General features: G+C 37.9%; 1 protein-coding gene across 2 annotated transcripts; it reads right to left on the bottom strand.

Moving 5' to 3' along the window:
- Window positions 1–146: 146 nt before the first annotated feature.
- Window positions 147–15,070, bottom strand: LOC102604548 (coilin). Of its 2 annotated transcripts, none has more exons than XM_015313498.1 (16): window positions 14,724–15,070; window positions 13,316–13,380; window positions 12,899–13,231; window positions 12,595–12,768; window positions 11,830–11,902; window positions 4,379–4,480; window positions 4,202–4,303; window positions 4,075–4,116; window positions 3,801–3,975; window positions 3,256–3,287; window positions 1,758–2,327; window positions 1,487–1,558; window positions 1,264–1,404; window positions 964–1,114; window positions 801–848; window positions 147–686 (listed from the first exon to the last, which is right to left on the bottom strand). In XM_015313498.1, the coding sequence occupies exons 1-16, from the start codon at window positions 14,913–14,915 to the stop codon at window positions 502–504; spliced, it is 2,457 nt and encodes an 818-aa protein (XP_015168984.1). In that variant the 5' UTR covers window positions 14,916–15,070; the 3' UTR covers window positions 147–501. The 2 variants fall into 2 exon arrangements, with proteins under 2 accessions (XP_015168984.1, XP_006357585.1); XM_006357523.2 differs by having other exon boundaries at window positions 4,051–4,116.
- Window positions 15,071–15,764: the final 694 nt, after the last annotated feature.

Below are 15,764 nucleotides of genomic sequence, written 5' to 3' on the forward strand. Positions count from 1 at the left end.
ATGCTTGTAAAAATAATTAAATACATCAGTGCGGGCAAATTAGTCAAATGATTATCTACATTAGTATTGTAATGAAGCAAAAGAACTGTTACAAAAACATCAAACTGGTAGGTAAGTGTAATATCGTACACCACATGGAAGGTAAGTGAAACGAGGCCAAACCTAAGAGGTCTCCAAAATTATAAATAAAGGTACATCCGACAACTTATATTTCATTCCAAAAATTTAACAGGATCCCAGAGTTTTACTGGAATGCAGATATATGGCTTTTCATATCCTTGAATTCCTTTACACCAATGCACAACCCGAATTTAAGAAACAGTGCATAAAGGGGTGCATCAACAACTCCATTTTTACACTGCAAACCTTCCCAGATAATTTCATAATCGAGAAGTTAAAACATAGTTAATTCTCTTCGTTAGTGAGAATTTTGCAAAACTTAGAGAATGAAGCAGGTTAATATACGATAATATGAACAAAATATGCAACTGCAACTTCATCTCATATTTTCTTTTGGGATCTTAGGAAGGCCATTGTAGGGCCTAGCGCAGTGCCCCTCATGGGTCGATATGACCACGGGCTCTTTCCAGTACTTGCCTTATCCCAACTACTTTCCTGAGCTAATTCTGCCTTCTTGGACTTTAGAGTATCACTGAATTGCTCCCACAGGTTTACTCCGCCATTTTCTGTAATTCACATTGATCATTGGTGCATAGTCAGGATCTAGCTATGAAATTAGAGACTAATGGATTTCATAAATCACTACTCATCTCAGGAATCCGTAAAACATTAGTTCACACCTGAAGGGGTAGATCGTGTTTGTTTTCCATTGCTTACTTCTCCAGCTCCTGTAATAGTAAAATGTAAGGTCACAAAAGAAAATGAAAAGGACCTAGATTTCATGTTTACATCTCCCAGCTTTCACAATCCCATCCTGTAAGCATGGGAAAACACTGAATTTACCAGGAACTGGGGTTTCAGTTTTCTTTTTACTGCTTCCAAGCACTGGAGTGGACTCATTGGCAGTAGAACCTTCAATAACCACACCAGGTACTTCTGCTTGATCTGGAGTACTATTCATCAGACGAACTTCAAGAAGTGCTGAAAATTCTATCTGCAAAAAGGCGTGGTTTTGTATTGAGAAGAGTCATATGCATTAAACTTATGGACTCTGCATCCCAGAGGATGGCAACTTAAGTTCACTCGAAATATGCATAAATATAGATCACCACGCATAGGAGTGAGTCAATTTTACTGAAGTACCTCCAGAGATCCGTCTTCATTATAAATAGAGCTATCTGGTTGCTTTGAAGACTCATCCTCGGTAGAAATGACTGGAAATTCAGCTACTGGCATCAGCAAAACTCTATTTGCTTCAGAATTATACGACGATATTTTCCCAACCTACAGCAGAAGGGAACATCAAATTTCACAATCACGATGTACATCAATCAAAAGAAAATAATATGATGGAGACAAGTTATACCCGATAAGAGGAAACTTCAGGGGTCCAGGTTGATGATAACTCAAGCAGCCGGTATGCAATCACAAGACCTTCCTGCCAAATTAAAAAACAGTTTTTCTAAATACTAAAATTGTGGTCACCCAAATCAATACATCAACCACCAAATGTCCGGAGTTTTGGGTAGTGTAGATTGTCAGCTGCTTTGTGTGAGTCTCATTAGTCTAAAGTTAACAGCAGATATCAGTGCAACAGGTACTGAAGGCTACAGATGCATTAAAAAACAAGAACAAACCTTGGGCAGGCCAGAAAGAAAAGTAAGTGTATTGAAGTCGATTGATTCATGAAAATGAGGCTCCTTTTCACCATTCACCATCTCAGGATGTTTTTTGTTTGAATCTAGAGAATCATTCTTTTGGGAAAATGGAGCATTCTCTTCGCCCCAGTTCTGTCTATTACAATTCATTATCTCGGGATGTTCTTTTTTTGAACCGAGAGAATCATTCTTTTGGGAAAACAAGTTTTTCTCTTGGCCCCATTTCTGTCTCTCACGATTCATCATATCAGGATGGTCTTTGTTTGAACCTGGAGAACCATTCTTTTGGGAAAATGAAACATTCTCTTGGCCCCATTTCTGTCTCTTACGATTCATTATCTCAGGATGTTCTTTGGTTGAACCAAGAGAATCATTCTTTTGGGAAAATGAGTCTTTCTCTTGGACCCATTTCTGTCTCTCACGATTCATCATATCAGGATATTCTTTGTTTGAACCTAGAGAATCAGTCTTTGGGGAAAATGTAACTTTCTCTTGGCCCCATTTCTGTCCCTTCTTCTTGCTCATCATACCATTCCACTTGAAACTTTCCTGCACGTAACTTGGAAATTCATTACGCAAGAAGAGAAAAGTTATCCCATTAAGAAACACATATATTTCATTTCACGAAACATGCCTACCACTGGTCATGCCTGACACACTGTAACCTATGTCATTATGCTAATCAAAGATGATGCAATTTCCAACAGAGAATGTGTCAAATAAATTTTACCGAGACCAATTTTCTGGTTTTTGCACCATCACATCACATCTAGAAGGAATACTTCTAACATTTTTGTATGATTTCAGTACAGAAACGAATTATCTAATGGAAGAAAAAAGGAAAAGGGGAGGACCAAGCATCCTACTAAAGATAATTAAATACCTATATAGCAAATAGTGGCCACTTTGTAGAGGACAAGCATGTCTATGCAATGACAATTAGTGAAGCAATTCTTAAATATCCACCAACAATGAAACACTATAGAAACATTGATAACGATTATAACAGATAAACACAAATATTTAAATGGATGAAAATAGGGTTGCCAGATTATTTTCTTTCTCCAATCTGTTAGTATAATACAACATATAGCATTTGTTATCCAACATCTGAGATATGGAAAAATCCAATAAGATTAATAGCATTATGCAAGCTTCTAGAAAATATATATGCATGACTTTGTTTTGTAGCACAATCTCATTTTCAGGCCATGTTCATCATGGAAAAATTATGTTTGAATCCTCCCTTTTTCTCCCTCTTTATCTTTCACGTAACCTTCCACTAAGCCTTTAAGCAATACGAAGTTAAATTTTTAATTGCTTGACACATGGGGATTCTGCACAAGATATTCTTGAGAAATGGTATGCTCAAAAACTTGGATTTCAAGATTTAAAACTCTTCTTTCAGAATAGAGATACAACATTCAAGAAGAAATCTAGAAAAAGAGCATCACAGAACAACTTGAGCAAAACGTACCACTTCTTCTTGACTCTGCTTTGAAACTTGTTCTGCAACATCCAGAAGATATATCCATTTGTTAGATCTTTTCCACAAAATTAAAAAAGATACAAGACTGACACCATTGAATTAGAATCATTTTTTATAGAGGAAAAAAAGGGAATCAGATTCATTTTCTAGAGCAGGCAAGGAATAATACACAATCCAAATCCCATCACCTGCAAAAAAGAGGAGAGGGAAAAGGAAGACAAGCGAACAAGGAAAACCAATAACTAATAAGCAACTACAAGTTATATTAAACCAAGCCCCACTGCACCAGTCATATGCCACACCGAATTTGAGCATCTTATACCTATTCCCTTGGCACGGACAGAACAAAGATTAATGCCAATGGCAAGCACCAAAATTATGACCCACTTTAACTTGAATCAGCTTATAATTTGAATCATTTGATAAAATACAAGATTGCATGATAGTTACTGAAGTGGGAGAGAGTTACAGGTAAATATAAATATGTCTGTATTGGAAGACCACGTAGTCTTAACAAAAGAGGGGTACAAGACCTTTTCCAACTGGTTCAAAGCGAATATGCCCAGGCCTTATTTCAACTGGAACAACTTCATCTTCTGTGTCACTACTTTGACATGATTGTCCACACGATTTGCTTTTCTCTACTGCATGCTTTTCTTCGTTTGTATCTCCATTCTTATCTTCACCATGAAATTGCTTCCATTGCAGCTACATGCTCATGTATTGTCAACAGAAACAGAAGTATAGAGAAGATAAATAATTTGTTTATGTTAGATCACTCACAAGTCCCTTTGGTTGGCCAGTTACCTCTTCTTTTTTAGTTTTAGTTTTCTGCTGCTTCCCATTTCGCTGCAAAGTTTGTTGAGTCAAGTTTCCAGTACATGACGCAGAAGTAACGGGAATGTAAGTTTTATCAATATACATTACTACTCACGTGTTCCAGAAGTTGACCATTAGCCCCGTCATTCAATCGCCCCTTTGGTTGGCAGCTAGGCTCTCCCTTTCCAGCTTTAGCCTGCATTTCTTTCCAGTTCCGCTGAAAAATTTACCCAGCAATAGTTACAATGTATGGCAGTAATAGTTGACATATTTGCGCCATTAGATCACTTACCAGTCCTTCTGATTCAGCATCTGCGTTCTTCTCCTTAATTTTGGCCATCTCTCGCAACCATCGCCTTTTAGCAGATTTTCTCTTGGCACTTCTACTAGGGCCCTGACAGAGAATTGACATTTTAAGTAAGTACTTGAAGACAATTAATCAGATCTTAAAAGTAAATTTGAGAAATGCAATCGCCCGGATTTTATGTTTTATTTTGGATACGTGAAGGTAAAGTTATCAGTAGACAGCACGTCTATACTAATATACAAAATAAAACAAATTAAACCACAAACAACATCCAGCTAGCCAAAAGAACACTATTGTACTAGATTCACAATGCTATATAGTTTTTTAATACACAATGCCACCAAAATAATTAAGGTAACAATATCATAAATGATTAGCACAATGAGAGTGTAAAAGTAGGAAAACATTTACAACAAAGGTCTAGTACCCCATTACAAGGATCCCATGGTATCTAAAATAGAAACTACATCTGAGAAACCTTCTTTACACAAAAAGTGAAATTTCAAAATACAGTTCATCTTAATCTTCTGCTCAGTGCTGACAATGTCTTCAGAACATCTTGAGTTTCTCTCCCTCCAGATGGTCCATTAAATGCATGTTCACATTAGACTCCACTAGCTCTTCTGCCTTGCCATGCTCCCAGGATCATTCCAACTGGTTAGTATTTGCCCAGTTGTTCTAGGCATAGTCCATTTCAAACATTTCATACTCATGAATTGTTTCCATCTAATGTCAGTGCCTAGGCAGTGCTAAAACAGATGATTGTTGGTTTCATCTTATTTCTCACACAAAAAACATCTAGAGCAAATTGCATACCCTTCTACTTTAGGTTTTTTTGGGTCTGAACATCTATTACCACTAGCAAACAACAACATACTACCTTCTAGGGTATCTTCAACTTCCAAATGTGTTTCCAGTCCAACAATCTAGCTTCTGTCCAGTGTAGTTTAGGTCTGCATAAGAGGACTTTTACAGTGCAAATACCTTTGCTATTCTTCTCCAGATCAACTGGTATGCTTGCAGAGAAGTTCCCTTAAAATTCTCCAGCAGTTTAAAGAAATCAATTGGCTTGCTGATTTCCCAATCATTGAGGAATCTTCTAAAACTTAGGTTCCAACCATTTGGCTTCACACCTTGGCTACAGTTGCATTCTGGTGTTGTATCAGATTGAAAATGTCAAGAAAAAGTTCATTGAGTGTCTCATGACCTATTCAGCTATTATTTCAGAAAGAGGTATTGAGGCCATTTCCGATCTGATGATTATTTACAAAAAATGGTCAAAGGATCCTGATTCACTTACATACACCGACTCCCTAAGTGGAGGACACCATTTTTGAGCACCAAGATCCTTCAACCCCATATATTTCACTGACTGCCCATCTCCATACAGCATGAACCTCCATTTGGAATCTTCACAACTATTTCATCAGAAGACACTTGTCATAATGCCTCGGGTTCCTTTACCTAAACCAGCCTCTTGGGATTTTCATTTCACCAAAAGAAAATTTGAGCAAACAGATGGATACATTTTGAATGTCTACAGGCAAGTGGCACAAGAGGGGAATTTAATCATGTGGGATAGCAGAATTGGGAAAAAAGAGCTCATATGCACTGGTATTCGCTCATTAACATGTAGCTTCAAAGCAGTGGCACAGGACTTCTTTTTTTTTTTTTTTTTGAACAGTTAACTTCGTATATTTCTCACAAATGTACTGAAAACCATATTTACAAATTTTACTTCAAAATCCTGCTAACTCCTACCTAAATTGATTCTAGAACATCAATTATGGAGATAGTGTCATTTGAATATATTTGATTACACCAAAAACATAGTAACAAAAGGCAGTTTAGCTTAATCTTTTGCATACTATTCTCTATGCTGTCAAAACATCTAGCATTCCTCTCCTTCCAAATTGTCCACCAGATACAAGCAGGGACAATTCTCCATCTATCTCGGTTTTTTGCTTGCACACCAGCTTCCTCCCAGCTCTGGATTGCTTCGGTAATCTTTCCAGGCATAGTCCATGAGATGCCTTTGAGATTTAAGAAAATCCACCATAGTTGTCCAGTGACTTCGCAACGAAGAAATAGATGATTAACCGTCTCAACCTTTTCCCCACAAAAAAAACACCTAGGACAAAGTGGTATCCCTCTCCTCATCAGATTGTCTTGGGTGAGAGCTGCTTCCTTGGCTAGCAAACAGATAAAGCAGGCCACTTTGTGTGGAATTTTGTTTTTCCAGATGCCTTTCCATGGCCAGTTGCTTATGCATTGAGGTGTTTGATTCATCCACCTATAAGCATTACTTACTTTGAACTGACCCTTTTCATTACCTTTCCACCACAAGGTATCTTGACCTACCTCCAGTCCATTGAATTGTTCGATGGTATTTAAGAAATCTGCAACTCTTTGGATCTCCCAGTCATTTAGATGCCTTCTAAAGTTGAATCTCCATCCATGGGGTGTCCAGAATTCTACAATAGTCTTTTGTTGGTGAGAGACTATTGCATGAATATCTGGGAACAGATTTTCTAGTCTTGGACCTGAATCATGCCATTCATCTTTCCAAAAATCAGTTTTAGCCCCGTTTACGACTTTAATCTTAATTTTGGTTTTGAATTCAGTCCATAATGTTCTGATAGACCTCCATAAACTAACTCCATAGGGTGTTGTTATTTCTTTTGTCATCCAGTGGTCTTCCTCTTCATACTTAGCATTAATAACATTCCTCCATAGGGTCTGGTTCTCATTGCTATACTTCCATAGCCACTTCATTCTAAGTGCCTTGCTTTGGAATTTCAAGTTCTTGATTCCCAATCCCCCTTGTCTTTTCCCAGTTATCACTGCTTCCCATTTGACTAGATTATAACCCTTCCTTTCATTGTTTCCTTGCCAGAGAAACTTCCTCCTCACCTTGTCTAATCTATAAATAACCCCATCTGGAATGGGGAAAATAGACATCATGTAGGTTGGGAGTGAATCAAGGACTGAGTTGATGAGAGTTAGTCTGCATCCCCTGGAGAGATACTAAGTCTTCCATCTTGCCAATATCTTTTCACACCTTTCAATTACACTATTCCATATTTCAGTTGTGGCACAAGACTTCTCATGGTGTTTTAGTGGAGTTTATGCTCCAAACTCTAGAAGAGAAAGACTTTATTTATGGGAGGAAATTGGTGCTACCAGGGGACTATGTGGTGACTTTTGGGTAGCTCGTGGAGATTTCAACAAAACTAGATTCACCTCTGAAGAGAAGAATGCCACTTCACAGTCCAAAAGTAAGTCAGATTTCTCAAATTTCATGGAGGAAATGGAGTTGATATGCCCTCCTCTCAATGGTGGGCAATTCACTGGGGCATGGGGAGGCAGTCAGGATTCAGCAATTTAGGATAAATTTAGAAATATCCAATAGACAATTCTTCCTAAGGTCATCACAGCTCACTGGCATATATCCTTGAGATGCGAGAATTGGGACAATACTAAGTCTTATTTTAAATTTGAAAGTTGGTGGCTAAGAGTGGATGGCTTCGAAGAGCAGGTTAAATGCTGGTGGGATTCCTTTGAACCTTAAGGTAGACCAGACCACATTCTAGCAAGTAAGTTAAAGGCTCTGAATATCAAACTAAAAGAATGGAATTTGGTTACTAAGGGGAACTTGACAATGAAAGAACAACAATATCAATCAAATGCCAGTGATTGACAATACACAACAATAACGAAATCTAAGAAGTGGCTTTAAAAGCTAAACTCTCAACAGAACTTGAAGAAGTGGCTATATATGATGAAGTACATTAAAGGCAAAGATCCAGAATTCTATGGTTGAAGCATGGAGACAAAACTACAAAATTCTTCCAAAGATCTCCAAATGAGCATAAGAGAAACAACTACATTGACCACCTAGTGGTTGAAGGAGAAAATTTAGTGGAGACTAGAGATATCAAAGATGAAATTATCAGGTTCTACAACCAGATTTATACAAAAACAGAAGCTGAAACCTGGAGGCCTGGTTTCAATTTCACAGAGGAGTGATTTCTGAAACCACTGAGCAGGAAAGGGAATGGCTTCAGAGGCCTTTTGAGGAACAGGAGGTTCTGGATGTAATCAAGTTATATGCCACTAACAAAGCTCCAGGCCATATGGTTTCAACATGAGTTTCTGCACTCACTGCTGGGATATTACAAAAACATACATCATGTTGGCAATCCAGAACTTTCACAGCCAAGAGTTCTTTGGAAAGAGTTTTAATGCTTAAAACGGATATTTGACATTTTAGAAAAAATATTTTTTAACTGATTAAGCAAAAAGTAAATTTTAATCTATTGGACGGACCTAGTGAAAATAAATTGAAAATGAGATCCACCATGCTATCACCTTGTCCTTAAACCCCTCCAACCCCATCCCTCTTTCCCGCAGCCCTTGAAAGATGCCCCAAACAGTTGATTGATTGAGCTTAATGACATTTAGATGAACCCATAAACTAGTTTTTTCCTGCACTTCCTCTTCACGGGATGTATCATCAATTTGAAGCAGAGAAAGCTAGATATATTGTTCCAGTTGTCCTGTGATATCTACCCCACATGTATCTTCCCCCTCAACGTGAGCTGTTGCTTCAATTTCTTCAATCAGTTTCAGCATTTGGTCGTGCTTGACCACTCTGCTCAGACTACTTTGAACATTTTGGATTTAATTCCTCAGAGATTTGAGTCTCCATTCTCATGCAAACTTCTAGATTTTCCGCTGATCGTCAAGTACATCGGCTCCAAGTCCTGGGTTGATGAAATAGACTCTATAAAAGGCTCTGGGGTTAATCCCTTCAAAGAAGAGTTCAAACCCAGACCGGGCCCAATTTAACTAGGCCCATTTCTTTATTTGTTTTGACCGGGCTAATCTAGCTGGATAGCCGGATCACCCAAGGAGCCACAAAGCCCATTCTTCCCTTTGTAAAAATCCATAGTAGGTTCCATTTGTGAACCTACAACATTCAAATTCCCATGAGAGCATGTGCCTAACATGTGGCAACTTATATTAATCCCCTTTGTTATGTCCATCAGTTCTTTAGCCAATGGACCAAAGAGCTTAACCTCTTTCCCCTTTGTTGCTTCGTTCTCAAGGATCCGCAGCAGCCTTCCTAGAGATACAACATCATCTCCCATGCCAGCCCCAACTCCCTCTCTGTCACTCTCCTCCTTCGATACATATCTGAACATAAGTGGCGCTGCGCACCAGATTGGTAGGGTATATATCAGATTCCCATCGGCTATGTCGATATTTTGAGGTATTTTACCTGCTGGACCTCATACCCTGATATGCGCCCATTGGAGATAATTTTTAGCTCCGTCTCCTCCTCATTTTCCAGCCAACCCCCACACGTATCTCCTTCATCACCTTCTTGTTCCAAAGATGTAAGGGCGAACCTAAACTCCTAATCCAAAACCAGTCAAATATGGTGCTTGAGTGTACCACATCCTTCGTCGGATACCACCAATCAAGTTATAAAGAAAACCCTATCTTCTCCAAACATCTATCAAGACATGTTCAGCAGCTTTCAGCTTTCCTCAACTTGAACTCAAAGAGAAAATGGTACCCATTCATATCATACACCTGATTGTTCAGGGCTCCCTTCCAGCACTGTTGCGCCTAGTTTCTCACCTCATTGCGTGCGGGAATCTCAGCCCCGCCACAGAATCGACCAACTAAGCACCGACACAGAAGATCTGTATCATCATCTTGAGAAGTTACTTTTATCAGAGTGATCTCTGTATCCACTAGCATCTTCCTTTCTGTCCATTTATTACTGTACAGATCTTCCTTAAAGTTCCCCTCCCCTTCTGTAAATTTTTTGTATGTATCTCCACTTATAATAAATGAGCACCTGCTTTTCTGCTAATAAATTCTTCAAAATTTTTAGCAAGATTCCCCTACCCTTCATTAAATTTATTCTCTGGAATAATGACCTCAGAATTCAGATATACCATGTCCCTTGACAGCTATAACAGAAATGAACCTTTCATATTTGTTAAACTTAAAAGTTTTACCCATATTCTCTGAGGTTTCTCCAAGTCTTTTGCAGACCTAAAGTAAGGCACCTTTGCTCAAGGTAAGCCTCCTCAATGAAAGTCTCGCACTTCTCATCCAATCATATGACACTTCCGACTCTGAAATGGTTTCAGTAAGGTTGTAAGATTTTCACCAGATCTGTAATAGCATCTGTTTTCCATCGAAAGAAACAACAAAGTCGAATAGAGGAAGAGAAGAAAAAAAATGAGGAAGAATGAGAGATTCTGGTGATCAGAAACCACCAAAAAAGAAGTCTATAGGTCCACAAGGGACCTTTAGAAGGTTACCTTGGGAAGAGTGCCTGGGAGCATTTTTTGAAGAAAAAAAAAAGTTGTTACTGTTCTCTTCTTCAATGTTTCTCCACATGACTTCTTCACGACTGTATTTTCTTTACATACTTGATTTTTGAGATGCATTACTTGAGCCAAGGGTCTATAGGAAACACCCTGTCTACCTTCACAAGGTAGAGGGCTGCATACACACCCTCCCCAAACCGTACTTGTATGATTACATTGGGTGTGTTGTTGTTGATGATGATGTCCGGCCAGCTAGATTGCTACAGCCCACAAGCATAGGAGTTGGGTAATCCTCCTGGCCAAGGTTGGAGAGATGGGCCTACACTGAGTGTCGCAGTTGGTAAAAATCTGGGATCTCCCGGTAGTGACTCCTTGCCTCAACCACTAAGTCATCCACTTGGGAACATACATCATATGATAGAGTGAAGCCATCTTGTTGAGATACCATTTCCATCTTCCATATTTTACATCTCACAGAAATCTCAGAATCCTTTGTCTAAACCATGATTTACGACTGCATAAACCAGCTATTGTATGTCCCCTTCTGCTCAATATACCCATGATCTCTTTAGGTGAAGATGAGAATATTACCTCTCAAACACGTTAAAGTCCGTTCAAGATGTTAAACACTTAAATTGAACCATACTGCCAAATAGAAATAAGCTACAACTATAGAATCTGATCAATCTTATGGGAGTTTGACTAAGAGCAAGTGCCCCTTATTACTAATTGTTGTGATATCTAGCCTTTCTGAGTAAGCATCTCATGCGTAGTGAAGGTCAAATATTAATCTAACTGCTTTGCACAGATTTGCACAGATTTAGAACTCTTCTTGGATTTTGTTAGCCCTATAGCTTAGAAAGAGGCTACAAATCCTTTTTTGTGAGCTTAACTGATCTATCCTTGTAAAGGTTGCATCTTCTTGATGCCTTGTAATGAATCTACTTACTTCATCAAAAAAAAGATCCATCAAAATTTAGGACTGTTTTTTCCAAACTCCTCCCACCAATAGAATGATTATGTAAAGAATTCTATGTAAAGGAAAAAACAAAAGATGGATGGAAAAAGACAGCTATTATGAACCTTTTTTTTAGTCGCATCAGAGTTGGGGGGCGCCTCTATATTCTCCACACCGTTTTTTTTAAGCTCGTCATTTCTACAAAAAGAGAGAAACTTTGAAACAAGGGAGACATCAAATACATTCATGCAAGAATAAAAAGAGACAAAACTCCCACTTGCAGATGCCTCTACCAAGCAAGAGACAGAGAGGTAAACATTGCACGAAAGAGGAGGTCTCCGCAGCAAAGGATAAGCAATTTTCGCAATTTTATACATAAATGTCACATTGTACTATATAATTCTGATTACCTCTTTTCGTGTGATAAAGACTAACCTTGTCAAACCACCACAACCAAAAGTTAGAATTAGGGACAAAGAAACTTGAAATAATATGGAGCAGAAAAACAATTCAAATATTCACTTGCAGACTGGATTGGTATGCATACAAGCTTGACACAGAAAGATGGGTTGGTTCCTTTTAAATAGGACAGTAAAGTCCAAACGCAAAAAAATATTGTCCGTACAATAGAACAACACACTGATACAGAAAGCAACTAGAAAAGCGCATACGTAATCAAAGTACCCGGAAATGGAACCAAGAGAGTCAATACCTTCAATTTTATTTTAGTATTTGAAACTTTATGAAAGACATGGATCCTCAAACAAGAAATGACCACACAGCCAGTCCAAAAAGTAATGCACCAAGAAGGTTTGCAGAAAGAGAACATATACCAAAAAAATATACTGTAATAATTCATAGAAAGAAATAATAGCTTCCAAAGGACATACTTCTTCATGCTGGGTGTCATATGACTGTCCTCATTACCCTCAGCATTTCCTTTATTATTGTCCATATCTTTGTTATTTGAATCAGATACCTTCTGTTTCTTTCTAGTAAGATCTTCTTGTTTCTTGGTCTGCTCATCAAGCTTCTCCTTAACATCAGAACAGTGTTTCTTTTTCCTATAATGAGCAAAGATTTAAGAAGTCATAATACTTACAAAAAAAAATGATTTAAGAATACTTACAAGGTGCATTTAAAGCCACAAATCTAGGCAAGTCAGGCACACCAAAACAAAAAGTCAAGAATTACTTTGAGCTAGGAAGCAATTCTGATGCTTTTCTTTTTTTGGAAATTGAATTGCCAGCCAAAGCATTTTCCAGGTGTGAAGTATCTTTCTCTGGTTCTTCCTCTTCCTCCTTTTCAGACTCATCTTCAGTCTCTTCACTGTCATAAGACTCATAACCTCCAGCACCATGATCAAATGCTTCATTTGCCAATAACAACGGTCCACCCTTTAAAGGTTGCTTCTCAACAATTTGGAGATTTTCAACTGCATTGGGACCATTATTTCTTTCGACAGCTAAAATCACATTTGGTCCATTATTTCCATCGATAGCTAAATGCCCTCTTTTCTTCTTCACACTAAAGTAAAAACCAGATTAGAACATTCAATCTACACGAGAAACAGATAAACCATGAGAGACAAATTTAAAAACAAACAAAAACCTGACTACATCTTTGTCCTCCAAAATACATGTTGACTCAAAAGGAGGCAAGACAAAACCATCCAGCTGCATGAGATGAAAAGACAAGACAGTGAGGACCAAGACAGAGAAAATGTTCTTTTCAGTTAGCCTCAACAACACAGTTAACCAAGTGCACCAGAGAACATAGCGCTCAGAGAGGAAACCCACAGCACTGAATAAAAAAATGATAAGCCAGGAGACACAGTTGAAGCAAACAAAGCAGTAATCAGGAGGAAACAACTCAAGAACAGAAGGAAACGTCAAAAAGATAAGTTAATTTACACTTAGGACACATGCAGAAATCAAAGAAAATAGAATGAGGCAGTTACAGAGACGATGCAAATCAATCAACTGTACATGAGAACCATAGTGCTTAGAAAAGAAAACCGACAACACTCAGGGTGCATTTGGCATGGAAGAAGACCTTCTCCATAAAGTTAGTGCTTGGTTAAGGTTGAGTTACTTGAGTATACCCTTGTCCATAACATTGGGAAATAAGAATAAGTTTTGGTGTTACTTTCAAGTCTCAAAGGTTGACAACGATGCCAATTGGTTGAAGCAAGTAACTATGGAGTAAGAACTGAGATATTTGATAACTTCCGGCAATAAGTGAACCAAGTCATTTTTTGAAAAAATATTTCTCCTGAGAAAATGTTTTCCACAATTGAAGGTAACCAAGCACTACAAAATGATTTCATCAAGGAAAGCATTTTCCAGTAAAATATTTTCCTCCACACCAAAGACACCCAATTCAAAAATTACCTTAAGGCAGGGTTCACAGTTGAAGCAAACAAAGCAGCAATCAGCAGAAGAAAAAACCCAAAATCCAAAAAAAGCTTCATCTTTTCTTCTTCTTTTTAAACTTTAGGGAACATGCAGAGATAGCAAGGAAGGAAGCAGTTACAGGCACCAACAAGATTGAAAAAAAATGAGCTATAGGCCATACTTAAGCAAACAAAAGAAGTAAACAACTCAAGAATGGAAGGAAACATTAAAAAAATCAACTTTTTTCAACTTAAAAGCACATGCAAGGATAGTATAAAAGAGAGGCAGGGAGTGTCAGAGACATCCACAGCACGGAATCCGAAAATGATAAGCTAGATGACATAACTGAAGGAAACAAAAGGGGTAATCAACAGGAGGAAAAAAAAACTCCAGAATGAAAGAAAACTCAGATAATTTCGTTAACTTAGGGCACAGGCATATGTTAACATTTGCAATGCAATGCTCAAAGAAGCAAACCCACAACATCGGCCACAAAATTGATAAGCTAGAAGCAACACTTAAGCAAACTAAAGCAGTAAACAACAGAAATTTTTCAAAAACGAAGAAAACATTTAAAAAATCAAATTTTAAAACTCATGACTTGCAGAGGAAAAGAGAGTTACAGAGAGGAGGATGCCATTAGGACAAGAATCATGGAGCTGAAAAGTGTGGAGAAGATAAGAAGAAAGATCAGAAACAGTTCTGTGCTGTTGGGGTTTGAGGAGAAGCCAAGTTTTCACGAAACCCTCAGATTTCTGCAAGTTGCTGAGAATGTCAGGGTCATTGAACGACAATCGAAGCCTGACGCCCTCCATTATTGCTCATGCAATAGAAAGAATCCGGCTTTGGAGCTTTGCAGATGAATTGTGGCTACACTCTTTTCACTTCCCTTAAGTTAAACCCTGGCAGCTTCCGGCATAAACCTCCCTAATTTGCCAACAACTCCGTTTCACCCTTTTTTTTCTTCTTTGTCCCAACTTTCGAGTATAATGAATATTATTATCTCAGTTAATTGGCTATCTAAATTTATTTATTTATTTTAGGCCTAATTCATCGGTGGCCCTTAATGTTGACACGATGTTTCATTTAGACATCTTAATTGAGAGATGTTCATTATAGACACCTAATTTATAATCTCATTGTTTCATTTTAACACTTTTTGTTTACATGACATAATGGTGTGACACTCATTGATAGGCACGTGAAAGGATTATTTAGTTAATTTTTAATTAATTTTTTCATCTTCTTCCCCATTTCCAGCCACCATTTTGACCAAATTAAATTTCATCCATTGTGAATGAAGGTTTTTCAACAAAAATGACAGAAAATATTTTTAAAATTTAAGAATAAACTCATTCGTAAAATTCTTTCATGGAAAATTTAATATTTACGGCAAAGTGAATTTAAGAAGATTGATAAAAGCTTATTTTGATAAGTTGCAGGGAGTGAATTCAACGAAGCGCAACATGTAGGTGTGGGTGGGAGTAATTTATGCGAAAAGGGACAAGAATTTGGAGAAAGCGAAGCGGAGGAGCTAGGGGTTATTTTGCAGACCCCAAAACAGAAATTCAAATCAAAAAGGGGATTTGTTTGTTTGGGGTTTTGGAGAAGGTGATTGGGGGTGGGAGGAAGTGTATTTGGAGAAGGCGGTCAGGGGTTGTGGG

Source organism: Solanum tuberosum, unplaced genomic scaffold (genome assembly GCF_000226075.1).
Source record: "Solanum tuberosum cultivar DM 1-3 516 R44 unplaced genomic scaffold, SolTub_3.0 scf00248, whole genome shotgun sequence".
In the NCBI taxonomy this organism is placed as follows: Eukaryota; Viridiplantae; Streptophyta; class Magnoliopsida; order Solanales; family Solanaceae; genus Solanum; species Solanum tuberosum.

What these genes read in the sequence shown, in the direction of transcription:
- LOC102604548 (XM_006357523.2), bottom strand. Translation starts at nt 14,915, where the DNA reads ATGGAGGGCGTCAGGCTTCGATTGTCGTTCAATGACCCTGACATTCTC. An exon ending in ATGCTGAATCAGAAGGACTG is followed by an intron (nt 4,304 to 4,378) that starts GTAAGTGATCTA and finishes TAAATTTTTCAG; the next exon opens with CGGAACTGGAAAGAAATGCA. An exon ending in AACTGAAACCCCAGTTCCTG is followed by an intron (nt 849 to 963) that starts GTAAATTCAGTG and finishes TTACTATTACAG; the next exon opens with GAGCTGGAGAAGTAAGCAAT.